Here is a 27,132-nt window from a genome sequence, read left to right on the forward strand (position 1 = left end):
ATGTCAAATCTCACATACACTCTAAAGAACATTCCAGCATCATTTCTATCCCCCCCCCCAAATCACACTCACAAATTGACCTGCATTTTGAACATTGCAGGTGACAATATGAATTTTAAAAATGTCCACACCCATTGGCCAGTCCACACTGCCCAGATTAAGCTACAGAATGATTGTATTTCACTTCTGGAAATCTAATCATTTGTCTCTGCATGCATTTTAATCATTCAATAAGGGTACAATGAAGTCTACATTTCAAAGCTTTCTTGATCACTATTTAAAACAGTTACATTAAATAAAAAAAATAAAAAATCTACTACTTTACATGATTACATGCATTGCACAAATAAAGCCTGATTTGAAGGTACTAAAAAATGCAGATTTGATTTTTAATGTATAAAATGTATACAAGAGATTGTTCTAAAAGAGAAAAATCACATTTTATTTGCCATTTTTGTATTTACAAAAGTAAAAGTATCACTCATTTTCTGTTGGCAACTGCTGTCCCAATCACGCATTTATTCACCTAAATAGAGAGAGAAATCCGATTAAAACAGAATCGGACCTGGAGTCAGTGTAAAGGCTGTACAGCATATCCCAAAGATCTGTGCCAGAAAGATGCTCAATGCCCATAACCAGCTGCTCCATCTTATTTGTTAGAGAAGGTGTACTTCCAGATCACAAAATTCATGTACAACTAGAGCACCACACGAGAGAGACTACCACCATCTACCCAAAGCACCATGATGTTCCAACAATGATGGATGGATTAAAAGCCAGAAGTCTGTATGACCATCAGCATCAAGTGACTCCGTGAGAACCCTAACTACAAAGAGGACCATTTCATTTGTTAGGTAGAATACCCAGAGGGGACTGGGTGGTCTCGTGGCCTGGAACCCCTACAGATTTTATTTTCTCCAGCCTTCTGGAGGGTTTTTTTTTTTTTTTCTGTCCACCCTGGCCATCGGACCTTACTCCTTTCTATGTTAACTAATGTTGTCTTATTGTAATTTCTTATTTTGTCTTTTATTTTTCTTCTCTTCATTATGTAAAGCACTTTGAGCTACTTTTTGTATGAAAATGTGCTATATAAATGTTGTTGTTGTAGATGAGTCTCAGGTTCTGCCGCAATCTGCCTCCCTAGATCTAGAAACATTCCTGGCCAAAGTAGACCTACAGAAGACTTAATTAAATTAAACACAAACTATAAAGAGCAGCTTTTGAGTACACAATTTGACAACCATGTTTGAAATGCAGAGGTTAACTTTAAAGAAAAGCATAAAACTTCACCCACTTCTCCTAACTCAACCATAGGGCAACAAGGAGCCAGTGCCTGTCCTAGAGCAGCACTGAGGGCAAAGAAATAGCCAGCACTTAATGAACTGGAAGTGTAGTTGTTAAAACTGAAGTTGGAATGTTTAAAATGGTCTCTTGAGGGTGTGAGGAAACTACCCTAACCAGGTCACCATCATTAAATTATATAAAAACACTCCAGCTTCACCATAAGTGAACCTACCCACATTACCTAAAACCAATAAAATAGTTGTACTGACCTTGCTAGCAAATCTCAGCGAGTTGAGAGATTCACCAAAGCTGCTGTTCTTTGGTGAAATGTTCACAAACATCAGCCTGTGGAATGAAAGATCAGGAGTTCAGTTTTAATCTTTCACAAATGAAATATTTCAAAATTTTCACCTCATTAACCTAATCTCATATAAAAGGTAATTACATTGATGGTTTGAAGTTTTGCATTTAAATCATTCTTTAAAAAAAATGCTTAACGATGTATTTTAATTTCATCAGGGTCTGTCCATTTTTTTTAAAAGACTGCACCGTCATTACAAGCACATGTGACAACAGGAAGACTATTTTGTGATGCTGCTCTGTAATTACTGAATCAGAAAAATGAAGAAAATGCAAACTCCTATTTAGTTCATTATCAGCTGCAACCATAGAGTACTCCCAGCTCACTGTCAAGTGTTCAAAAGGCCCATCTGCTGGTGGTCCGTTCTTACATTAAGGATACAAGCAGTCAAGTAGGAGGGATGAGAAGACTCTTCCTTTTTTCAGCATTGAGAATAAAGGTTGTGTTAGTTAAGGCTTAACTTAAGAAAAGAAAAAACGGCAACCAAAACTAAAAGTACATTTAACTGAGAAAGGCAAACTCAACCATTCAACATGCAAGGCAAACAGTACATCCGTTCTGCATCTACTAAGCACTGCCAATGTGTTTTGATAAGCCTGCATGAATAGAGATTTGCTTGACTTTTCTATCTCGTACCACAGAAATATAACTATCAATCTTAACCCCAAAATAGTGTTTTGTATCATGAATTAAAAAACAATTTTAAAAAGAAATAGTATGCCAAGCCAAGAGAGTAATTATTTCAAGAGCTCAAGGTGTGTGTATTTTATTTATATATAATACACACACACACATACTGTATACTTATATATTAATATACCCCAATTGGGGGGTCATCAGGTGTACACACTTTTTCTTCCCCTTGCGGGAATCAAACTTCTGATGTCAGCATCTGAGACTTTGTGCCATGGTGGTTGGTTCCCTTTCTGTCAAGTCCAACACATGTGTAGTGTACTTATTTGACAGGCACTCTATAGCAGGTCTATGATCTGCTTCTCGCAACTGAGAGGGCATAGCGGATGTCTGCCGGCCAACTAGAAGTATTACCAAATCCTATTATGGGATATCATCTACTGTTAAATTCTGCTCCATACTTGTACATTTTTATACTGTATTGAGGATTTGTTCTGTGTATTGTATTGTCCCCCTTTTTGACACCCGTTGCACACCCAATCCATCTGGAAAGGGGTCTCTCTTTGGACTGCCTTTCCCAAGGTTTCTTCCATTTTTTTTCCCCTACAAGAGTTTTTTTGGGAGTTTTTCCTCGTCGTCTTAGAGTCAAGACTGGGGTGCTGTCAAGAGGCAGGGCCTGTTAAAGCCCATTGCAGCACTTCTTGTGTGATTTTGGGCTATACAAAAACAAATTGTATTTTACCTGGTAGAGAACCACCCAAATATGAGATTTCAATCAGACCTATGCATGCACATATATGTACACACACATCTGTCAAACACATATATACATACACACACTTTTTGTTGGCCCAAACGTTCATACATCATGTTATACTGAAATTTACATTTCTTTAAAATGTAATTTGTGTAACAAATACTTTTCGATCAAAAATGGCCACAGAAGAAGACGACAATGCAATGCAAAAAATACTTAATTCCTTCCTATGTTGAGTCTTGGGAGCCCTGCAACAGGCCGTCTCCAAGAAAGTGACAAGTCTGAGAAATTTCTGGTCTCGGGCAAGAGTGTAGACGTGACATCATACACATAGCCAAATTCTGAGTCAGAGCTCCACCTAGTGTCCACATGGGTAGTTGTCATGGGTGGATATTGCACTGCAGAGTTTCATAACAATTGGGGGAAAAACAAAGTGAGAAATTGTCTGTTTATGCTGAAAGAAAAAAATGATCAGATCAGAAGAGCGTGAGTGAGAGTAGGCCAAAGCCTGGTGTTAAACGTTCTAAACATTGTTCATCAAGCATGTAACACGGTAAGCTTGATCCTGCAGAGAACAACCAATTAATTGGCCCTTGGTTTACTGTTTACCAAATGGAGATCGAGACTCACGAGAAGAGTGAATGAAGTCAGTGTGTTTATCAGCAAGAAACAAGGCAATAGATTTCAAAAGAAAAAAGAGGCACAAAGCTAAGAAAGAATTGCAGCATATTAATTAGCAATAAATTACAGTACTTTCACAACCTAACAAGACCAATCAGGTGGAAAATTTGATATCCAAAACTAGGGATGCACCGATACTGAAACGGGTATCTGGTATCGGCCTCGATACCACATTTTTCTAAAGTACTCGTACTCGTTAAAAGTCCCCCGATACCGGGGACCGATACCACGGTCTGAGAAGTGTCTGTTTGAGCGGCGTGTAAGGGGTTAATCACAGGCACCGAGTGCCCGCCCCCAGGCCCCGGCTGCAGCTCAGAGCGGGGAGAAGGCGAGGCGAGAGATGTCAGCCGTGTGGAACTATTTCAAAGTGAATGAAGACGACAAAACAAAGGCGGACTGCAAATTGTGCTCAGCGAAATTGTCCAGAGGAGGCTCAAAAGGTAGCGCATTTAACGCAAGTAATTTAATCAAGCACCTAAAATCCCAACACGACAACGAGTACAAAGAGTTTACCCATGCTTCTAAACCAACACAACCCACACTGCAGCAAACTCTTGCAAGACGAGAGAAAATGTCCAGAGACAATCCACGTGCTGTGAAAATAACACAGGCAATTATCGAGTACATTGCATTGAGTGACCAGCCACTCTCGGAGGTAGAAAATGTGGGATTCCTGCATCTCCTCAATGTTCTGGAGCCCAGATATGATGTCCCAAGCCGCCGCTACATGACTGACACGGAGCTGCCTAAACTACACGACTCCATGAAAAAACATATCCACAGCCTACTGCAAGCCTCCTCTGCGTTTAGTTTCACCACGGATATTTGGACAAGCAGTGTTAGCCCCGTGTCGCTAATTAGCCTAACCTCCCAGTGTATAGACGAGAGTTTCTTGGTTTTTTTTTTGTTAAATTATATGACTAAAGCTGTTACCTGTAAATTTAAATGTTTTTATTAAGTACTCGGTATCGGCAAGTACTCGGTATCGGCGAGTACTGAAATGCAAGTACTCGTACTCGTTTTCCAAAAAAGTGGTATCGGTGCATCCCTATCCAAAACCATAAATATAAGAGTTTAAAAAACAGACAATAGAATGTGGTCACCTACATACTGTACGTGTGCACAGCCCGAAACCTCAAAGTAAAAGCATCAAGTAGTATAAATATCTCAAACAACCTGGGAGGGAACTGGCGGGTACCACACCATTTGTGAGTGTTCATTTTATAGAAAAACACAATATTAAAGTGGCCTTTGCTGACTAAGCATGGAAAAAGCATTTTCTAAATGTATTACTACTACTACTACTGGTGGTATACAGTAATAATGTACATTGGTGGTGGTGGGGGTCAATTTATTTGTTTGCAATTATGAAAGTATAAAGTGCATGAGATGAGAGGTTAACACACAGCTCTTTATTTTTCTATTAGGGGAAAGAGCAAGTAAAAGTTTAAAGTAAAACGCATGGAAAAACATACCAAAAAAAAAAAATAGCCACTTCATTATTATTGTTTCAGTATTTAAAACAAAAAAAAAAATCATATATTGAGTGCTAATGCTCACTGTCATTTCTTTTGTAGTTCTGTATCATGAAGTTTTTTCTGAATTCTGCATCATTGTTGTCCCTCAATTAATCCAATTTCCTATTGCCACTAGTAAATAGGTGTAGAATATTTGTTTAATAAGTAATGCAATTTTGTTACAGTAAATTAAAAAATGACTCTTTAAATGTGGCCCTGAATTTAACTTGGTATACAAATGTTCCCACAAAACAATGCAACTGTAGAGCTGTGCTGCTTAAATAAGACACATTCCCACATTTAAGGTTTAATAGAAATGGTTAAAATTTGACAATTGTTTTTTTCCTCTCCTCCTATAAATGTAAACACAAAAGCCCCATTCTAGACATTAACTTGATAAACGGTATAAATAACTAACTTTAAAAGCAGCAAGAACACGTTCTACAGAGCAATACTGAATAATTAAAGCAGGCTTATTCAAAATGCAGCCCAGAAGCAACCTCTGAGTGGCCCAGCCTATGGTCCCATCAGGGCTCCAGACTGCAACTAAAAATGATCAGACATTCGACTAAAAACAGGTTTGGTGATGATCATTTCTACTTCATTCGCCAGTAGCGAATTATTGAAACTTTGAAATATTGTATCAGATGCAAAAGACCTTTATTTTTTTTTTATTGTGCTGTAAACACACTGCTTCCCAAACTCGGTCCTGGAGGCACACTGTGGCGGCAGGTTTTTGTTGCAAACAGCTTCTGTTTTTAATTGGACTCCTAGGCTAATTAAGTGATGTCTTATTTCCCAAGTGCTGTGTTTTGGAAACAGTATAGAAATTAGAAAACTAAGTTTAGTTAAAAAAAAAAAAAAATGAAAATGTACTAAGCAGTTGTATTGGAATAATGCATTTTCTTCTTTTTAACAATATTTTCATCTTGATTTTCATTCTACTTTTCTAGGCATTCTAATTGTTTAACTAATCCATTATTTTTCTAATTAGTAGTGCTGACGCTAAAGTAGTTGCAGCCTTTGATTATTCAGTGTCGTTTCTCCGGATGTCTGCGCTGCCCATTTTTAATTGTCATTATTAAGATACAATGAAGGGAGCAAACACAGAAAATGGGCCAAATAGAAAGAAATCAACAAAAGGGAGTCGAGCATTTAAATCTATAGCAAAAGCAGAAATTTTTCTAAATGTCTTGTAAAAATCATGCGGCCGTGTTTTTCTGAATGTAGAATAAAAGAAAATACCAGCTAATTACAGTAAATGAGATTAGTGTTATCCGGTGTTGACAAATACATACAGCCACAGTTGGACCCCAGGACCGAGTAGGAGAACCCCTGTGTGAATATATGTGTTGGAATGGGCTCCCCTTGCATATCCATGAGCTGCTTAAAAGCTGCTTTATATCCCGCACTGGGTGCGAGATATTTGAAATTCCTCTGTTCATCATGCATGTCCCCTGTTATGATTACATCTGTGCCCTGTGGAATTCGGCTGTCCCTTCTGATTTCGCACAGGCATACTAAGGTGGATGACAGTAGAAGGGGAAAAAAAAAAGTATCGCTACTACCTCAGATTCTGTTCAGTTAGTCGTTTTGTCGTTTTTGATGTGCCTGTCCCAGATATGACCAAATTGAAAAGGGAAACAATGAATGAACATTACTTGACACATTTTAAATCAACACAAATAAATGTAACATTACTTGCTGGTTACCAGTGGCTGAAAATGTCTGGCCCAGCTAAATTTCTTGGTGTGAAAATCTGGCCCAACTTAATTTGTAATTGAATAACCCTGAATTAAAAGTATACACATTGTATTTGTTCAGCCGGTCTAGAAAAGACAAAAACTGAATTTTATATATGGGTTTAAAAAAAAAAACAAAAAAAAAAACACATCTGCTTTGATTTCCATAAAAGGCTATATAAAAAAAATGTAAGCAAATAAATAACAAACACTTCATTTGTTTTGCAGGTTCAAGGAGTAATAAACTACCATTTATTCTCCTTCAAGAGAGAGAGAGCTTAAAACTCTTAAGGTTCTATGTTCATATTCTTACCCAGTGTTCGCATTACAAAATACTTAAGTTTTACTGTTTCCCCCTAAGCAGTTCTGCAATAAGTAAGTCAGCTTGGAGTTTCTGTAAGGCACAAAAGTATCCTTAAAAAAACAAACACATGAATTAAGACCTGCACCTTCAAGTGAGAGAAGAGAGAAAATTAGCTCAAAGGAAATGGTCCAAATTGAGAAAAGTGGAACTACATAAAGAATAAACAATGAATTACCTTGTTTGCCAAAGCAATGAAGACACCCCCCAGGTTGGAAAGACTGCAGTTAATGGCCTTTGTTTCCTTTAACCGGTCTCGTGACTCCGATTTATCAATCCTCTCACTGCCGACAAGGTCAATTAAGGTCAACGTAGCTGTTTAAATTTACATTCAAATTATATTTTAAGGGTACAAACTAAGGTTGGGCGGTATCCAAATTTTGATACCGTCAAACCTCCTCCCTATTTTACCTCGGTATACGGTATTACCGTGAATAATAAAAAAAAAGTAACGTAAGGCTCAGACAGCGTCACCAAACTGTTGGCTTGTGCCTAAACCGTTCAGAAACTGAATATCAAACACTAATACTGAAACAATAACAAAATAACATGCAGAACAATATTATCAACTTTTATTAGCAACAAATAGCAGTTTATAAAAAAAGTGCAAATACAACAGTCAAACAGAATTAAATTGACATAAACATCCAGAACAGTTTTCGCGTGGAGACGCACACACAAATCAATTAAATTAAATCACACCGCCTGAACAACTTTTAATAACAAAGAGCAGCTTATAAAAAAAGTGCAAATAGACCTACAACAGTCAACCAGAGTTGAATTAACATAAACATCATCCATATTATAAAACGTATTGCAAAGCAATAGTTCTAAACAAAAACTTCTTTCCAGTCTTCTTTCCAATATTGTTTACGTAAACCAAATAAAAATACCTGAATCAATTAAATAAATAAAAATAAACACAATGCGAATAGGAACGAATGGCAAGTGGCATCAATCTAGTCCAGATTTTTCGCTAGAAAAACCAGCATGTTTACTTTGTCCGGCTTTAACAGGGCACGTTGTGGACCGACAACTTTACCTGCGGTGCTGAAAACCCGCTCCGATAGTGTGCTTGTGGCACAGACGCACAGGTACTTTCGTGCCACTCGCGACATCTGGGGAAAACGCCCGGCAGCATTTTTCCACCAGAGAAGTGGGTCCTCGTCTCCTTGAGTAACTGGCTCCAAACAATAGGCTGTTGTTTCAGCTCCGACTCGGTCCTCTACGGTGCCGATGCCGACGGGACCTGCCATTGCATCAGATTTTTTTTTGCAGCATACTTCCCAGAGTCATCTTTTTTTCGTGAGGGTGCAGGTTGCGCCTCTCCCTCTTCCACTCTGATGGCCACTGGACCTGCTGCCTCTAAGCTTACGATCTCAGCCTGTAATTCAGCCTTGGTCTCAGCCAATGCGTTGTCATCCGTCTCATATCCTCCACGGTAACGAGGGTCGAGGAAAGTGCATTTTCGCAATATTTTGCGCACTGAATTGGATTCATACTTGGCCTCCAGCTTTGTTAGAATTCCAGTTTTGATTGACTTTGTTAGCTGGAGGTCATTTTCTGACGCAGCCAACCCATTGTCCCTGCAGAGCTGTAGTATGGGGAGGATACAGGAACTGGTCACAATTTTCTCTTGACAAAATATCAGTGAAGTCACCGATTGGTTTCAGTGCTTCGTGAACAGCTTTCAAGACGTCCATGTCCTGCCAGGTCAGGGACAGGCTGCTCCTTCTGTCATCAGACAGGACGTGTCTGATCGCTTGAGCCTGCTCGAGGATGCGCTCCACCATTGCCAGTTTGGAGCCCCCGTGAGTTGCACAGTCATGCCGACAGATGGATGGATGAATTTAATTAATGAATGATGAATAAACGATTAAATGAATGAATAGGCCTAAAAACAAACAAATAAATGAATAAATAGGCCTAAATAAGCGAATGAATGAATAAATAGGCCTAAATAAATGAATGAATGAATGAATAAAGTCCATTAATATATATTATTCCATTTGGTCAAGTTTGCATGCACATTTATTTTAGGCTAAATAAGTCCCTTATGTGCATCAAGCCTTCATTTATTTGATAAAAAATACAGGAAAAAAATTACAATTTAAAAAACGGTTTTCTATTTTAATATAGTCTACTTTTCAATATTTATGTGATGCAAAGCATATATATATAATGCCCCTTTTTTTATATTTGAGCCCCTGAGGAACACTCTGCACATTTTATGCTTACCGTTATGAGACTATGTTTTGGGAGTCCCAAGTCCACTTGCTTCTTGTGGAGTTCATGCTTACGTTGCCAGCTGTGTGAAAAGGCCCCGACAATATTACGGCATAGTCCGAGGGCGCGCTCGGTTTTTTGCCTCTGGTCATGCAATCCATTTGTGACAGCCAAGTTTAGATTGTGACCGAAGCAGTATAGCCACGGCCAATGCAGGGACCTGATTGCGGCATGAATATTGGCAGCGTTGTCAGTGGTTATGGCAGAAAGTTTTTTCTCGTCAAGTTGCCATTCCTGAAGTGCAGCTCTGAGCGCAGCAGCAAGATTGTCCGCTGTATGACTCTCAGGAAAATACGTAGTTTGGAGGCATTTGGATTCAAGTTTCCAGTCAGGTGTAATAGTATGGACAGTCAGAGACATATATGGTGTCATGTTAACTGACGACCACATGTCAGTTGTTAAGGAATAACTGTCTGCCGCTGACAGCAGCACTTGAACATTGTCTCTAACTTTACTATATAAATGTGGGACGGCTGTTTGTGAGAAATATTTCCGTCCAGGCAGCTCATACTGGGCATCTAGGACCTTTACCATGTCCGTAAAGGACTTTTTTTCCACTGTGTGGAAAGAGACCATTTCCTTCGCCAAGTATTTTGTCACTGCATCAGTACAGGTTTTCCAACGGACACTGTCCCTTTTGTACTTTGTTGCTTTCCCGAAGGCCCCCATTATCGTCGGCTGCGTACTGGCGGTGGACCTAGATGTTGTTGGTCCTGCATCGGGAGGCATTGAAACTGTTGCACTGAGTGAACTCTGGTCCATCCTCGCAGCAGTGAGTGGATGGTGGTTTCGTATATGCGACCTTAGGTTCGAGGTATTTCCATCTCACGCGATCACCTTTCTGTTGCACAATTTGCAAATTGCCTCGTCCGTATTTACCGCCTCTCCCTTCTCGTTCGGTCGAAACCCGAAATACTGCCAAACTGCAGAAGTTGTGTTCTTTTTCGAGACCAGGTCACTTGGTGCGCGACTCGCCATCTTTCCCCACCTCTCTTTCTCCTCCACGCTGTCACGTGATGACAACCATGCATACGCATTTTTAGGCATTAAATAAATATTTAATATTTAATCCTTGTCTCCCATATAAGTGCATTGTTTTTATGACGGTATAACGGTATTGAAACAGATACCATTGCTATTTTTAGATCCCGCGGGATACCATATTACCGCCCAAGCCTAGTACAAACTGTAGTGACTGACAGACAATAGCCAGTAATTTAGTCTTTTGCCAAATAGTAGCCACATTACTTGCCCACAGAGCAGGGGTGCCCACACTGTTTTCAGCTTGCGAGCTACTTTTAAAATGACCAGGTCGAAATGATCTACCTACATTAAAAATACTATATACACACACACACACATATATATCTCATCCGGAAAGTATTCACAGCGCATCACTTTTCCACATTTTATGTTGCAGCCTTATTCCAAAATGGATTAATTTTTTTCCTCAGAATTCTACACACAACACCCCATAATGACAATGTGAAAAAAGTTGACTTGAGGTTTTTACAAATTTATTAAAAATAAAAAAACTGAGAAATCCCCTGTACATAAGTATTCACAGCCTTTGCTCAATACTTTGTCAATGCAGCTTTGGCAGCAATTACAGCCTCAAGTCTTTTTGAATATGATGCCACAAGCTTGGCACACCTATCCTTGGCCAGTTTCGCCCATTCCTCTTTGCAGCACCTCTCAAGCTCCATCAGGTTGGATGGGAAGCGTCGGTGCACAGCCATTTTAAGATCTCTCCAGAGATGTTCAATCGGATTCAAGTCTGGGCTCTGGCTGGGCCACTCAAGGACATTCACAGAGTTGTCCTGAAGCCACTCCTTTGATATCTTGGCTGTGTGCTTAGGGTCGTTGTCCTGCTGAAAGATGAACCGTCGCCCCAGTCTGAGGTCAAGAGCACTCTGGAGCAGGTTTTCATCCAGGATGTCTCTGTACATTGCTGCAGTCATCTTTCCCTTTATCCTGACTAGTCTCCCAATCCCTGCCGCTGAAGGACATCCCCACAGCATGATGCTGCCACCACCACCATGCTTCACTGTAGGGATGGTATTGGCCTGGTGATGAGTGGTGCCTGGTTTCCTCCAAACGCGATGCCTGGCATTCACACCAAAGAGCTCAATCTTGGTCTCATCAGACCAGAGAATTTTCTTTCTCATGGTCTGAGAGTCCTTCAGGTGCCTTTTGGCAGACTCCAGGCAGACTGCCATGTGCCTTTTACTAAGGAGTGGCTTCCCGATCGCTCAGTTTAGATGGCCGGCCAGCTCTAGGAAGAGTCCTGGTGGTTTTGAACTTCTTCCACTTATGGATGATGGAGGCCACTGTGCTCATTGGGACCTTCAAAGCAGCAGAAATTTTTCTGTAACCTTCCCCAGATTTGTGCCTCGAGACAATCCTGTCTCTGAGGTCTACAGACAATTCCTTTGACTTCATGCTTGGTTTGTGCTCTGACATGAACTGTCAACTGTGGGACCTTTATATAGACAGGTGTGTGCCTTTCCACATGTCCAATCAACTGAATTTACCACAGGTGGACTCCAATTAAGCTGCAGAAACATCTCAAGGATGATCAGGGGAAACAGGATGCACCTGAGCTTAATTTTGAGCTTAATGCAAACGTTGTGAACACTTATGTACATGTGCTTTCTCAATTTTTTTTATTTTTAATAAATTTGCAAAAATCTCAAGTAAACCTTTTTCATGATGTCATTATGGGGTGTTGTGTGTAGAATTCTGAGGAAAAAAATGAATTTAATCCATTTTGGAATAAGGCTGTAACCTAACAATATGTGGGAAAAAATGATGCGCTGTGAATACTTTCCGGATGCACTGTATATAAAAAAAAAAAAAAAAAAAAATTATATACACACACACAGTGGAACCTCGGTTCACGACCATAATTCGTTCCAAAACTCTGGTCGTGAACTGAAGCAATTTCTCCCATAGGATTGTATGTAAATACAATTAATCCGTTCCAGACCGTACGAACTGTATGTATATATATTTTAGTATTTAAGCACAAATATACAGTAGTTAGTTATACCATAGAATGCACCGCATAATGGCAAACTGGTAACACTACAATAGTTCGCGCTATAGTGCTAGGAACCGCTCTCTAAAAACACTTTTTTTTAATGAGTTTTAAGCACAGGGGGAAAAAAATGAACATTTGAAAAATCTGTAATTTAATAAACCACCAAGAAAAGTAACATTGCAACAATGCAGGCTACGAACCGATCACTAAATAGAACTGAAAACAAAAACAAGCCTTCTCTACCTTATGCGTCCCTCGCTCGCTCACTCTCTCGCGCTCTCTTGCACCTGTGTGTGTCGTGGCTCTCTCTGTCTCGCTCTGCCTGTGTGTGTGTGTGTCTGTGTCACGCTCTCTTGCTCGCTGCACAGGAAATGCACAGGAAGAGACTGAACGTACAAACCGAAAGGGAACCTGGCTTGTTCGTATACCGAGTGTGTGGTCGTGAACCGAGGCAAAAGTTTGGTGAGCTTTTTGGTCGTGAACAGAGTTGTACGTGTACCAAGACGTTTGTGAACCAAGGTTCCACTGTGTGTATGTTATGTGTGTGTGTGTGTGTGTGTGTGTGTGTGTGTGTGTAATTAATATATAATGTATATAAAATCCATCCATTTTCCAACCCGCTGAATCCAAACACAGGGTCATGGGGGTCTGCTGGAGCCAATCCCAGCCAATACAGGGCACAAGGCATGGTGCCAACCCACCGCAGGACACACACACACACACAAACACATCCACACACCAGGGCCAATTTAGAATCACCAATCCACCTAACCTGCATTTTTATATATAAAGATAGATATATACATACATACAGTGGAACCTCTGTTCGTGAACATCTTGGTACACGTACAGCTCTGTTTACGACCAACACATCCGGCAAACTTTTGCCTCGGTTCACGACCACACACTCGGTATACGAACAAGCCAGGTTCCCTTTCGGTTTGTGTGTGTCGATTTACGCACCTGTTGCTTTGTTCTCGGTCAGACGTGCGTACTTGCACATGCGTGCGTGCTTTCGCTGTGAAGTCTTTGTGCTCTACAGTATTTCGTGTGCTTTTGCAGTTAACCATGGCTTCTAAGCAAGTGAAGAATGGTGAGAAGAAAGTGTTGCAATGTTACTTTTCTCTTTTTTTCAAAATGTTTATTTTTTTCCATGTGCTTAAAACTCATTTAAAAAGCGTGTTTCATGCGATCGGGTTGTAATGCTATTAGCCTGAACTCCTGCAGTGTTACTGTCTTGGTTGGCTTTTAAATAAAGTTCGGATTTGTTCAAATGTTCCTTTTTTTTCCCCTGTGCTTAAAACATTAAAAAAAAAAAAAAAAAAAAAAAAAGCGTTTATACAACGATCGGATTGTAAGGCTACAGCCGAACTGCTGCAATGTCAGAGAGAGAGAGAGAGAGAGAGAGACCTCGTGTGCTGCTGAGAGACGGAGCCTGGGTTTTTGTGTCAGTGTTTGTGCTTAAAAAATCTTTAAAAAAAAAAAAAAAATATATATATTTACATAGTTTGTACGGTCTGGAACAGATTAATTGTATTTACATGTAATCCTATGGGGGAAATTGCTTCGATTCACGACCAAATCGGTTTACAACCAGAGGTTTGGAACGAATTATAGTCACACACATACATACACATATACACAACAATTCAATAAATGTGATGTCACTACAGTATTTCGATTTAATAATGTGGGAAAAGGCTGACTCGCATAAATGAGTAGAGCCGAATAATGCAGTCAAGGAGGTAGCACATTTCCTCATGTTTGGGTACTTTTCCTCTGAGTAAGTTCCAAAACTGTCCATGAGCCCCATACTTCAGCTGAAGGTCATCCTGTAGTGTCAAAATCTCATCCTCCACTGTAGAGGAGTTTTAGGTGGAACAGTGTTGCAATTTTTGATGCGGGTGAATCACTCAACATCTTCCCTAAATGGATAGCACTTAAATGTAGAGATTGGCTCAAGTAAAGCTGTGTCTTGAAACCATCTGTCAAAGTCTTACAGACAATTTTCAGTCTGCTCCGTGTAGCGTATGTTGTCAAGTTGCACTCACACCTTCCATTGCATCTCCAGCACTGATGTGAGGTTTTGGATGTTCCCCAAATCAAGGCGCTGCAGCTTCGAGGACAGATGTTGCATTTTTCGTTTGAAAGCATTAACTGAGCTAATCATATTGACCATAGTTTTCTCTTTTCCTTACAACTGTAAATTAAGCTCATTCAACATATTGGCCAGATCGTTATTAAGTTGCTTGTATTCTGCATGTTTAATGACAAGGAGAAACTCCTTTTTCTCCAGCCAGGGGTCTTGAAATCTCAGGAGGAATTTCTCCCTAGCCATCTTCCTCAACAAAGGCTTCTTTTATCATCTCTCCATCTTGGAAGGACTTCTTATGCTTAAAGATCGAGTGACTCACCCGGAACCATCCTTCGTTGTGTCTGCCTTTTGCTTTTGAATTCAGCCGAGTGAAAAATGACGGCTGTCCGATTTAACGGCAATTTTAGCTTTTCGGAAGAAAGTCAAACTGTTCATAAAAACTATGAAACAAAGTGCCTTTCCACATTTTCCTTCTTTGGAATAGCAATGATAGATTGACAGATCAGACAAATAAATGCACTTCGATTCTGGCATTGTGAGAGAAAAAAAATCCTCTTCCAATTCCACATCCAGCCCATAACCAACAAATTTTTTTTTTTTTTTTTTTTTTTTTTTTTTTTTTAAATCCCTTCTTTAGTCGATATAAATTGGAAGGCTAACTAGATCACTTAGCCAGAGTTTTGCAGTAGCTTGCGCATTTGATCGATCATGCGTGCGTGATGACCAGTGTGTTAGAAGAAAAGAGATCTCAGACTGGCTGCCCTGTATGTCAATCAAGTGGCAAATGCCATAGGGAGGATATATGATAGACTAACATTTAAAAAAAATTTTTTTTTGAATGCAACGCGATCTACCTGTACTACCTTTCCGATCAACATATTGGGCACCCCTGCCATAGGGTTTATCAAGGCTAAGAGGTCGCTCCTTGAAAGAAGAGACAACTGCAGTAAAAGCAGAGCATATGGTTTGGTTGGTGGGTGGCATAACCAAAAGAGTTGTGATGACACTTGTATGTCCGTCAGTACTGGTGATAGTAAGCTCTTAAGTAGAGACTCCTATAGAATATTTATATGTGAATGTGAGGGGGTTCGAAGTAGAATATTGCAGCGTGACAATTACGCTTTCACCCGAGACTGTCTACAGGATCGCTATGTGTTTGTGTATCTGCTGTATGTGTGACAATCTTAAGGTGCAAGAGTAGACCAACCTGAAAAAACTTGGGAAGTCCTAAAGAAACTCCGCACTTTGGGGGGGCAGAAATAAAAGCTGGGCTTGGGAGCAAGGCAGTTAAAATTAATGAGAAAGGTTCTTGTTGTGATGCATACCAAATGCCAAGTTAAACTCTCCTTCTAAAAAATGTCAGAACCAAACAAAAGGGTAGTAAGAGATACAGAAAAAAATAAGAAAGCTAAAAATCAACGTAAGGGATATTCATTAAAGCAAGATGGAAGACAACCAATAATGGTGAAAATGCTACACTGCAAATCTTTCAAAAAAATATTTGGCCACGTGGATCATACAAAGAAATTACAAAGTGTGCCAAACAAAACAAAATGACCATTTTTCTAAGCTTGCATAGTTACATCATTAAAAGCTTTTCAAGGCCAGCCTCTGGGAAGTACAGCTATAGGTCTACTGAAGTAAGCCACCCAACATAAAAAAGGTCAGTCATTGTCCTACCCGCTATATCCTAACACAGGGTCATGGGGGTCTGCTGGAGCCAATCCCAGCCAACACAGATTGCAAGGCAGGAACAAATCCCAGGCAGGGTGCCAGCCCACCGCAGGGCACACACACTGGGGACAATTTAGGATGGCCAATGCACCTAACCTGCATGTCTTCAGACTGTGGGAGGAAACCCACACAGACACGGGGAGAACATGCAAACATGCACATGAAAAGTGCTCAAGACAAAGTTTCAAATTTTGACAATCACATCACTCTTTTACTTCATATTTAGGGCTAATTTTTTTTTTGATATGGTAAAATGATACCAGGGAAAAAAACAAACTGTAAAGCCAAAACACAATTTAAAGCTGTATACCTTCCTGTTCAAGATGCAGTACCAAAATTCAAATCAAACAGACTATTCTTCAGAAAAAACTTTTATTCAGCAGAGCTAATCAGAACCTGTACTTGTGTTACATTTATTGTACATTTAATACTGAAGATCTTCTCTTTCCACACAGAAAAATGCCCAATCATTTTGAAATGTGGACTTTTCTTAATTAAATATGCTTAGATGTACACTATAAACAGCATACAATTTAATAATCACAAACTGGCTGAGTGTAAGTGAGTGAGGCTCATGATAGTAACAGTATTTGATCTTAACTAGATATTCCTGAAAACTATTAAAGTATTCAGAGCTCATCTGTTGGTCAAACATTTTATTTCATTATTATCTGCAAAAAGTTAAAACGCAACACTGCTTCTAGGCAGAGAAATGTCCCCATCCCCCCCCCCCCAACAAGGACTGATCTACCGTTCCATCCTTGTTCTTTAAGCTCCACAGCTGAATTAAACACCTGATGTACTGCACGGGGTATTATCCCCATGGTGTCCTCCTGAAGTTGATCTGGACCTTCCATGGTGTAAGTCTTTCCACTTTCAGTCTGGCCATAGGCAAAGATACAAACATTGTATCCGTCAAGTGCCGACTGCACAAGAGAAATCTCTTCAAAGACTTCTTGTTGCGAGGAGCGGGGTGGAAAAACTCAGTCCAAAGCTGAACCTGTATTTTAGCTGGTCTTTGCTATCTCTGCCAATGTGAGACTATTAAAAAGATGAAAACAGAACAATGAAATTAAGAACTTCTTCAATGGAGGAGATGCAGTGCTGGGGAGAGGTGGGATGTTAGGGTAGTCACTACTATACCTCTTCAGTCCTTGCAAGCAAGATTGACTTCTCATCATTTGGGAACTGAATGTGTTCTAGGTTATCAGCATGGTCACTGGGCAGGAGAGGACATACTCTGCAAAACACTCTTATGTTCCCCTATGGAAGAAGTAAAAAAAAATAAATAAAATTCAGGCTTTCGCTATAAATACTTCAGAAGAATTTAAAGGGATTTTCACACTCTTGTTCAGTTGGCTTTGTGGTGAATCAGGAAGTTAGACACATTGTTTCAATCTTCAGTTTAGACATTTTTTCACACAGCAAAAGAGAAACACCCTATGGGTAGGTCTTACGCTTCTCCCATTGGGCAGAAACAGTTTGTCTCAAGAATTATCATGGAAGGTCGACCCCTGCTATGTTTGAACATCACCACAATTGCAATAATTGCCACAGTTCAAGTACTTGGGATCATTGGTCACGGAGAAGAAAGCAGCGTCTGCAGCCGAAGAACAGAATTTCTTCTATAGTCATAGACAATGGTATAGTCTTTTTCCCCCTATCGGTTAGTAAGAGAGAGAATCTCCTTGCTATAATTGAGAAACAGTGCGATTATTAAGTTTAGTTGTGTTTAGAACAGGTCCCAGTAAAGAGGGATTTGATAAACCCATTTTAAGTTTAGAAATGGGTTAAGCATACAGTTTTCTGACCGTTTTGAAATGGTTCAGAAATTATAAGTGACTAGTAACGATTTAAGATGTAACAAGATTAAGCTTGGAACTAAATTTTTTCTTATTATAATTTTTCTTTTTGCCATTTTAATTTTTCTTCATTTTTGTGTGAACGGTTTTACTTTCAAAATTTAACTAAACTTTTAAAAACGAAGATATTTTGTCTGTGGAATCATTTCTGCGCGTCAGGCTTTTGTTGAAACCCATTTTTTAAGTTGGAGCTGCTGAATTTTGGAAACTTTGGGAAAACGCAGCTACATTTTCGTCAGAAAACCTGCCATCTTAAGGCCTTGAAACTGGAATCTACCATCTGAGGACGCTTCTGCACCTGAACTTGTCAACGAAAGAAAAAGAACTGAGTCATCACGAGGTACAGTGCTCTTGCTTTCATTACGATAACGCAGTGGTAGAAGGTAAGGTCGCCGCACCTGAACTTGAGAAGATTTTAAGAGACTGTGATGATATAAAGACTTTGTGGATGATTGCTTTTTGCCTGAGTTTTTGAAGCCTCGCTATAAGGAAATGTCTGCCTTGTTGGAACGTTCCTGTTGTGACGTTTGTTGCCGTCAAGAGAACCAGCTGTCATTCTTTGAGCTGTTATCATGGCAATGTCTAAGCATAATTCCAGTGAAATTAGTAGTGAATTGAGTACAGACTCGGTCAGAAAATGTTATCGGAGATCTTAAAGGACACATTAGTCAGAGGAAAGAAACTTTCTGTGCTTATAGCTGAAATAGAAAGTCTTAAAGATACTCCAGAAAATCATTTAGAAGTGGCTGAAAGACTTTTACATTTTTTGCGAAACGCACAGTGAGAGAGAAGAGTTGAATCAAAGGCTAATATCAATGTTAAGTAAACAAGGCGCAATTAAGAAACAGAAAACGACATTCGCCGAAAGTTCTAAGAATTGGAACGAATTTGTTAATGTTACAAAGCTATGGCTGAAAGATGCAAATAGACTGTTAACACCTAAATCCGATGATCAGCTAGTTAAGCAATTCGAAGAGATGCAATTGCAAGAACGGAATCGCTCAGAGTCAAGGACACGAAAGACTTCTCCGCAGTTAAAGCGCGCTTTAGAAATTAAATGTGACTTTTTAGCCCAGAAAAGCGCTGCAGCGGCATCACCCTCATCGACAGTCACACTTGAACGCACAGAACTTGATAGTATTCTACAAATGTTTCATGAACTTAAAGCTAAAGTAGAAAAGAACAACCCACAACTAGTGCACAAACTGACGCTCAAAGCTCCAGAAATGATATACTAGATGTATTAGTACGAAATCAAGCCGAATATCAGAAAAATCAAGCTGAGTGTCAGAAAGCAATTACTGAAATGGCTAAATCGTTAACCCAACAAAACAGAGCTGCTACTCCACCTCCAGCACCTGCACCAGTACCAGTGCCACGAGGTGAAGTACCACATAGACAGGTTCCTTTATTTTCAGGTGACCCACTTGAATATGCAGATTTCATCAGAGCCTTTAATCATGCTGTGGGTGATGTATTAGCAAACTCGCAAGACAAATTAGATTACTTGATCCAGTACACCAGAGGTTCGCCTCAAGAAATGATTAAAGGCTGCGCACGAATGTCACCAGATGAAGGCTACTCAGAAGCTAAAAAATTGCTTGAAAGATATTATGGCAACGAGCTATTCGTAGCAGACGCATACCTCAAAGCATTGAAATGGCCTCAAATAAAGCAAAACGATGGGGAAGCTCTAAGAGATTACGCTAACTTCCTCTCTAGCTGCATGAACACTATGAATGATTCAGGGAACGGTGGGGAATTTAATAACAGTAATAATGTGCGTGTTGTGTGTAAGAAATTTCCACCCTCACTGAATAACGAATGGATGAGGTATGCATATAAGCTTACAAGAGACAATAAAAAGAGACCTGGCATACCTGAACTAATTCATTTTTTGCGTGACGAAGCTGAAATGCTTCTAGACCCTTTGTTTTCACAAAGTGACACTTTTACAGAGAAAAAAGAAAAGTCTGAGAGAGCTAAGTATCCTCAGAAATACGGACAGAGATCGGGAAGTATTTTTTCCACAAGTATTTCCGATGTCGATGAAAAGGAGGCAAGAGAAACTCTGGTCGAAAAGACTGTTAATGATAACTGTGCATTTAAAAATCCTTGTGTATTCTGCAATGGTCAGCATATCTTTGCTGAATGTAGTAAAATCAAAGAATTGCCGCATAGAGAAAGAATTGACTTTTTAAAATCCAAAGGTTTTTGTTTTCGCTGTCTCAAACAGGGGCACCTTGGTAAGAATTGTAAAGAATGAATGACATGTCAGACATCCTGCATATCAAAAAAGATTCCGGGGCAACATCTAAATCTACAGCTAGTGTTGCGACATCTACTGACAAGGAAACGGACTGGAACTTGTGCCTAAACTGGGGCCGGTGAAGAGTGTGCACTACAAGTAGTTCCTGTTAAGGTAAAATCTAAGAAAGGCGAAAGGTATGTAGAAACCTATGCCTTTATAGACCAAGGCAGTACAGTAACAGTTTGCACTGAAAGGCTCCAGAAACAATTAAACCTTCAAGGGAGAAGAACACAAGTATTTCTCAAAACTATGAATAACTATGATGATGATTCAAAAGTGCTAACACAAAGTTCTGTCTTATCAGATTTACAAATCTGTGGTCTCAATGATGATAAATACTTTGATTTGCCAAAGGTCTTTACACAGGTCTCCATTCCAGTGGACAGAGAAAATATTCCAATACAAGAAGATATTGAAAAGTGGGCATATCTTAGAGGTACGTCTAACTCCTATTGACTCTAAAGTTGATCTTTTAATAGGAATCAACTACCCAGAAATCCTCAAGGAGTCACGAACCATATAGCCAAGAAGGTGGACCCTATGCTATGAAGACTGCACTTGGATGGGTAGTTGGTGCACCATACAAAAAGAGAGATGACCTCACAAAACAAAGTGGTAAGATACCCAAACATTCAATCAGTCGTGTGTCAATAACCGAGATTGAGGATATGTTGTTGCAACAGTAGAAGACAGATTTTCCAGAACGCAGCTGTGAAGAAAAGGAGATGTCACAGGAGGACATCAAGTTCATGCGCATAGCCTCAGAAACTGCGAGTCTGGTAGGTGGCCATTACTCTTTAAATTTGCCTTTGAAGGATGAAACACTGAAAATGCCAAACAATCGCTGTATTGCTGAACAGCGTGCTATTGGACTCAAAAGAAAACTGAACAAAAATTCAGGTTTCCACGGAGACTATAAAGCCTTCATGAAAGACATTCTAGACAAGGGTTACGCTGTTAAGGTACCCAGAGAAAACCTAAATAGTAACGAAGGTAGAGTGTGGTACATCCCACATCATGGTGTGTATCATCCAAAGAAAAATAAAATTCGAGTAGTCTTTGACTGCACTGCCACCTACCAGGGAATCTCACTAAATGAGCAATTCTTAACAGGCCCCAACCTAACTAACACACTCATTGGCGTCCTTACAAGATTCAGAAAGGAGCCAGTAGCACTAATGGCAGACATTAAGTCAATGTTCTCCCAAGTTCAAGTACCAGACAGAGACACTGATCTTTTACGTTTTTTATGGTGGCCTGAAGGTAATCTAAGTAAAGACCTTGAAGAATATAAAATGACAGTACATCTTTTTGGTGCTACTTCTTCACCCAGTTGTGCTGCTTATGCTTTGCGTAGAACAGCAGAAGATGCCAGAGATACATTTCCTGAGGAAACTGTTAACACCATTCTCAATAACTTCTACGTGGATGACTGCTTAAGGTCGGTGACAACAGAGGAACAAGCAATAAAGCTGGCAAAGGACCTCCAAGCTCTATGCCTCAGAGGGTTTTCACTTGACTAAGTGGGTGAGTAACAACAGAGAAGTTGTATTGTCTATTCCAGAAGAAGACCGAGCTCATGAAAAAAAGGACTTAGACTTGAGCCACAGTCTCCTTCCCACAGAACGTGTCCAGTGGTGCACACAAACGGACAGTTTCAAATTTCAGATTAAGTTACAAAACAAGCCCGCTACAAGGCGTGGTATTCTGTCGGTTGTTAGCTCAGTTTATGATCCACTTGGTTTTCTAGCACCCGCCCTACTGCCAGCAAAACTTATTCTAAGAGACTTATGTAAAGAGAAATTTGGGTGGGACGAAGAAGTAGAAGTCAAACACATTCAGAAATGGAAAAAATGGAGGGATGATTTGCAGTTACTTAGACTATAAAGTAAACAGATGCTTCAAACCTACCAGGTTTGGAACCATAAAGACAGCACAAATGCACCCTTTTGCAGATGCTAGTGAAGATGGATATGGCACTGTCACTTACCTTGTCTTAACCAACGAAGAGGGCAAAAAGCATTGTTCATTCCTGATGAGCAAGTCAAGAGTTGCACCATTGAAACAGGTCACGATTCCAAGATTGGAGCGGACTGCAGCCGTTGTGGCAGTTAAAATGGACAAAATGCTTAAAGGTGAGCTACAAATGCCCTTAGAAGAATCTACATTTTGGACTGACCGCACCACGGTGTTAAAATATATTTCAAATGAAAGCACTCGGTTCAAGACCTTTGTTGCCAACAGAATCTCCGTGATCAGAGATCATTCACAGCCTTCACAATGGAAGTATGTCATATCTGCTCTTAACCCGGCTGATCAAGCATCTAGAGGGCTAAGCATAGAAAACTTTCTCAAAAGCACCACATGGTCACAAGGTCCAGGTTTCTTATTGAAGCCTGAAAAGGAGTGGCCAAAAAGACCAGATCAACTGAATGATCCACAAGTTAAAACTTGTGCATTTAACGTGACAAAAATAGAGGAAGCAACCGAGCCTATCAACAAACTAATCACCTATTTTTCAGATTGGCACCGCTTGAAGGAAGCAGTGGCTTGGTTCCTCAAGTTTAAAGACTTAATGCTGAACATAAGAAATGAAAGAAAAACATTCCAACTAGAAGTCAGTCAGACTAAAAGTAATCCGGAAGAACAAAAATCACTCATTGCAAAGCACATGAAAAAGTATAAACTGACCTTAAAAACAAATCCAATTTCGCTAGACGATTTAGTTAAAGCCGAAACAGAGCTTATCCGCCTCAGTCAACGGCAAGAATTTCTAGAGGAATTACAGGTTTTAAAGAAAAAGACTTGTGTTAAAAAGAACAGTCAAATCTATAAACTTGACCCGATCATACAAGATGGAATACTGAGAGTTGGAGGAAGACTTTGCAAAGCTGCAAAGCCCGAAGAAGCTAAACATCCTGCAATTCTACACAAGCATTCACATGTTGCTTGTCTCATATTGCAGCACATTCATAAACGAATTGGACATTGTGGGCGCAATTATGTGCTCGCACAGCTACGCCAGAAATACTGGATACCTCAAGCAAACTCGGCTATCAGAAAAATAATTTCAAAGTGCACAACGTGCAGAAGATACAATGCCAAAGTAGGTGAGCAAAAAATAGCAGATTTGCCAGAAGATCGCCTAGTACCAAACCAACCACCGTTTACAAATGTTGGAGTCGATTATTTTGGCCCCTTCCTAGTCAAAAGAGGAAGAAGCCTAGTTAAGAGGTACGGAGTAATCTTCACATGTTTAACAACCAGAGCTGCACACGTAGAGATCGCACATAGCTTAGACACTGACTCTTGTATCCAAGCCATACTCTGATTTACTGATAGAAGAGGACAAGTTAAAATCATGGGCTCAGACAATGGAACAAATTTTGTAGGAGCAGAAAGAGAGCTACGAGAAGCTATTAAGTTGGAACACAAAAAAATCAGTGATGCTATGATGCAAGAACAAATCAAATGGATTTTCAATCCACCATCAGCTTCTCATCAAGGTGGAGTGTGGGAAAGACTAAGGAGCATAAAGATCTTAAATTCAACACTAAACCAACAAACACTTGATGATGAAAACCTTCCTACAATGATGTGTAGAGTGGAATCAATACTCAATAACAGACCCCTTACAAAGACATCAGATGACCCAAATGATTTGGAACCACACACATCCAATCACTTGTTGTTACTGAAGACAAAACCTAAATTACCACCTGAACTCGTTTCAGAAAATGAACCATACCCAAGAAGACGCTGGAAACAAATTCAATACATGGCTGATTTGTTTTGGAAAAGATGGACTAAAGAGTATTTACCAATACTTCAAGAACGTCAAAAATGGCTAGCACCAAGAAGAAATTTTGAACCAGGGGACGTTGTTTTAATTGTAGATAGCTACACCTCGCAATTCCTGGGTAATGGGTCGAGTTATCAAGACAATGCCAGATGCCAAAGGTGCAGTCAGAAGAGTTTGTGTGCAGACCAAAACTAGCACACTGGACAGACCCGTGAACAAACTGTGCCTGCTTCAAGAAACAGCCAATGTTTGAAATATGAAATTTTTTAAGTATTTGTTTGCAGTGTTATTGCTAGTGATTTGAAAACAATAGTTAATATAAAGTTAACTGGCTCATATTGAAGTAAAGAATAGTAATTGTCTCCGCTCCTGCATAGCCAATTAGGGGCCAGAAATGTAAGAGCCAATTTTAGAAAGTTAGTTTTGAGTTAAATTCATATTAATGTTTTCTTTATTTGAATAGAACAGAATTTCTTCTATAGTCATAGACAATGGTAGTCTTTTTCCCCCTATCAGTTAGTAAGAGAGAGAATCTCCTTGCTATAATTGAGAAACAGTGTGATATTAAGTTTAGTTGTGTTTAGAACAGGTCCCAGTAAAGAGGGATTTGATAAACCCATTTTAAGTTTAGAAATGGGATAAGCATACAGTTTTCTGACCGTTTTGAAATGGTTCAGAAATTATAAGTGACTAGTAACGATTTAAGATGCAACAAGATTAAGCTTAGAACTAAATTTTTTCTTTTCTTTTTTTTTTGCCATTTTAATTTTTCTTTATTTTTGTGTGAACTGTTTTACTTTCAAGATTTAACTAAAGTTTTAAAAACGAAGATATTTTGTCTGTGGAATCATTTCTGTGCGTCAGGCTTTTGTTGAATCCCATTTTTTTTATTTTAAGTTGGAGCTGCTGAATTTTGGAAACTTTGGGGAAAACGCAGCTACATTTTCGTCAGAAAACTTGCCATCTTAAGGCATTGAAACTGGAATCTACCATCTGAGGACGCTTCTGCACCTGAACTTGTCAATGAAAGAAAAAGAACTGAGTCATCACGAGGTACAGTGCTCTTACCTTCTACCACTGCGTTATCGTAATGAAAGCAAGGTCGCCGCACCTGAACTTGAGAAGATTTTAAGAGACTGTGATATTATAAAGACTTTGTGGATGATCGCTTTTGCCTGAGTTTTTGAAGCCTCGCTATAAGGAAATGTCTGCCTTGTTGGAACGTTCCTGTTGTGATGTTTGTTGCCGTCAAGAGAACCAGCTGTCAGTCTTTGAGCTGTTATGGCAATGTCTAAGCATAATTCCAGTGAAATTAGTAGTGAATTGAGTACAGACTCGAAGTCAGAAAATGTTATCGGAGATCTTAAAGGACACATTAGTCAGAGGAAAGAGAAACTTTCTGTGCTTATAGCTGAAATAGAAAGTGTGGACACTTTTTGTGACTGAAGACAGAGAAGAAATTAAAATTAGTAAAAACCTTTTATTGATACATACCAGGCAAGGGTAAAATGACAGAGAAATACAGTCCTAGGACACCGCACTTCATCTGCCTTGAGCGCAGATATCCTTGCTCTTTTATACCTTTCTAGTCTCCTGATCGTTGACCACGTAAGCAATAAAAATAGCGTCCTGACTCATTTTGTATTATTCCAATTGGTAAAGTCTTTACCCTAAAGGTATATTTTCTTGTCACACACATCATTGAAAGAAAACTTCCAGAAAGTATATATGCTTTTTGTCACGTATGCAAAACACACAAACAAGTTTGATCATTCTGTCCTATTTTCTGTACTTACACACATGCATTTTGTTCAATGACATTTTGTTTTTACACTCCTCCCTTTTTGAACAAAATGATGTGGGCAGTAGAATTAAATTGAAATGGTTGATGAAGGGGAAGGGGGGAGAAAAGGGGATGGGGAGGAGAAAATGGAAGAAGCTATACGAGACATGTGCTCCTCATGTAGCATATATGCCCTTTCCATAGAGGCGGTAAAGTACTTAGAGATCACCACCCATCCTTGGGTAGCCTGAGAGGGTGCGGGTAACAGTCAACAGAAAAAGTATTTTTAAGAGAGCCATTTCTTGCAGTGCGATGCGTGGATCCAGGCAGGCAGTCCTTCAACTTTCACGGCATGTGGTGTGGATAGAAGAATTTGGAATGGTCCTCTCCACCTAGGCTGATGCCAGTGTTTCCTCAGAGTATCTCGATCCAGGATCCAGGTGCCCAAGGGAATTGGTAAATCCTTAGAAGGTGGGCTGGTCCTCCAGGCTTGATTAACCTGCTGGTGGACTTCCTTCAACGAGGTTCGGATACCTGCAAGACTAGAGAGAAGATCATTGTCCACAGTATGCAAATTCACATTTCCTACAACCATGCAAATGGGCATGGGACGTCCGGTCAGAATCTCAAACGGCGATAGTCCCAGTTGTCGGTGTGTCCGTCCCCTTAGTAATGTCATGACCTAGATATTTTACAGTTTTGATTAGCTGCAGCTTAACTTTAGAAACTTTATGGCCATTGTCCCCCAAAAACAGCAACAATTTCTGGGTATCTTTTGTACAATCTTCTTCCGTAGCGCTACATATCATTGTCATCTACATACTGTATCAATGTACTACCTCTGTCCGGCCAAAAGCCTTCTAAATTTTGGGCAAGAGCT

General features: G+C 39.7%; 1 protein-coding gene across 1 annotated transcript in view; it reads right to left on the reverse strand.

Moving 5' to 3' along the window:
- Positions 1–481: 481 nt before the first annotated feature.
- LOC114643268 (carboxy-terminal kinesin 2-like) overlaps positions 482–27,132 on the reverse strand; it is a 42,984-nt gene continuing 16,333 nt past the window's right edge. Inside the window, exons 7-11 of the mRNA XM_051935581.1 lie at positions 7,515–7,651; positions 7,323–7,389; positions 2,494–2,500; positions 1,554–1,629; positions 482–526 (exon numbers count right to left, since the gene is read on the reverse strand). Of these exons, the coding sequence (XP_051791541.1) occupies positions 482–526; positions 1,554–1,629; positions 2,494–2,500; positions 7,323–7,389; positions 7,515–7,651 (332 nt within the window). The remainder of the gene's footprint in view (positions 527–1,553; positions 1,630–2,493; positions 2,501–7,322; positions 7,390–7,514; positions 7,652–27,132) is intronic.

This window comes from Erpetoichthys calabaricus, chromosome 13 (assembly GCF_900747795.2).
Source record: "Erpetoichthys calabaricus chromosome 13, fErpCal1.3, whole genome shotgun sequence".
In the NCBI taxonomy this organism is placed as follows: domain Eukaryota; kingdom Metazoa; phylum Chordata; class Cladistia; order Polypteriformes; family Polypteridae; genus Erpetoichthys; species Erpetoichthys calabaricus.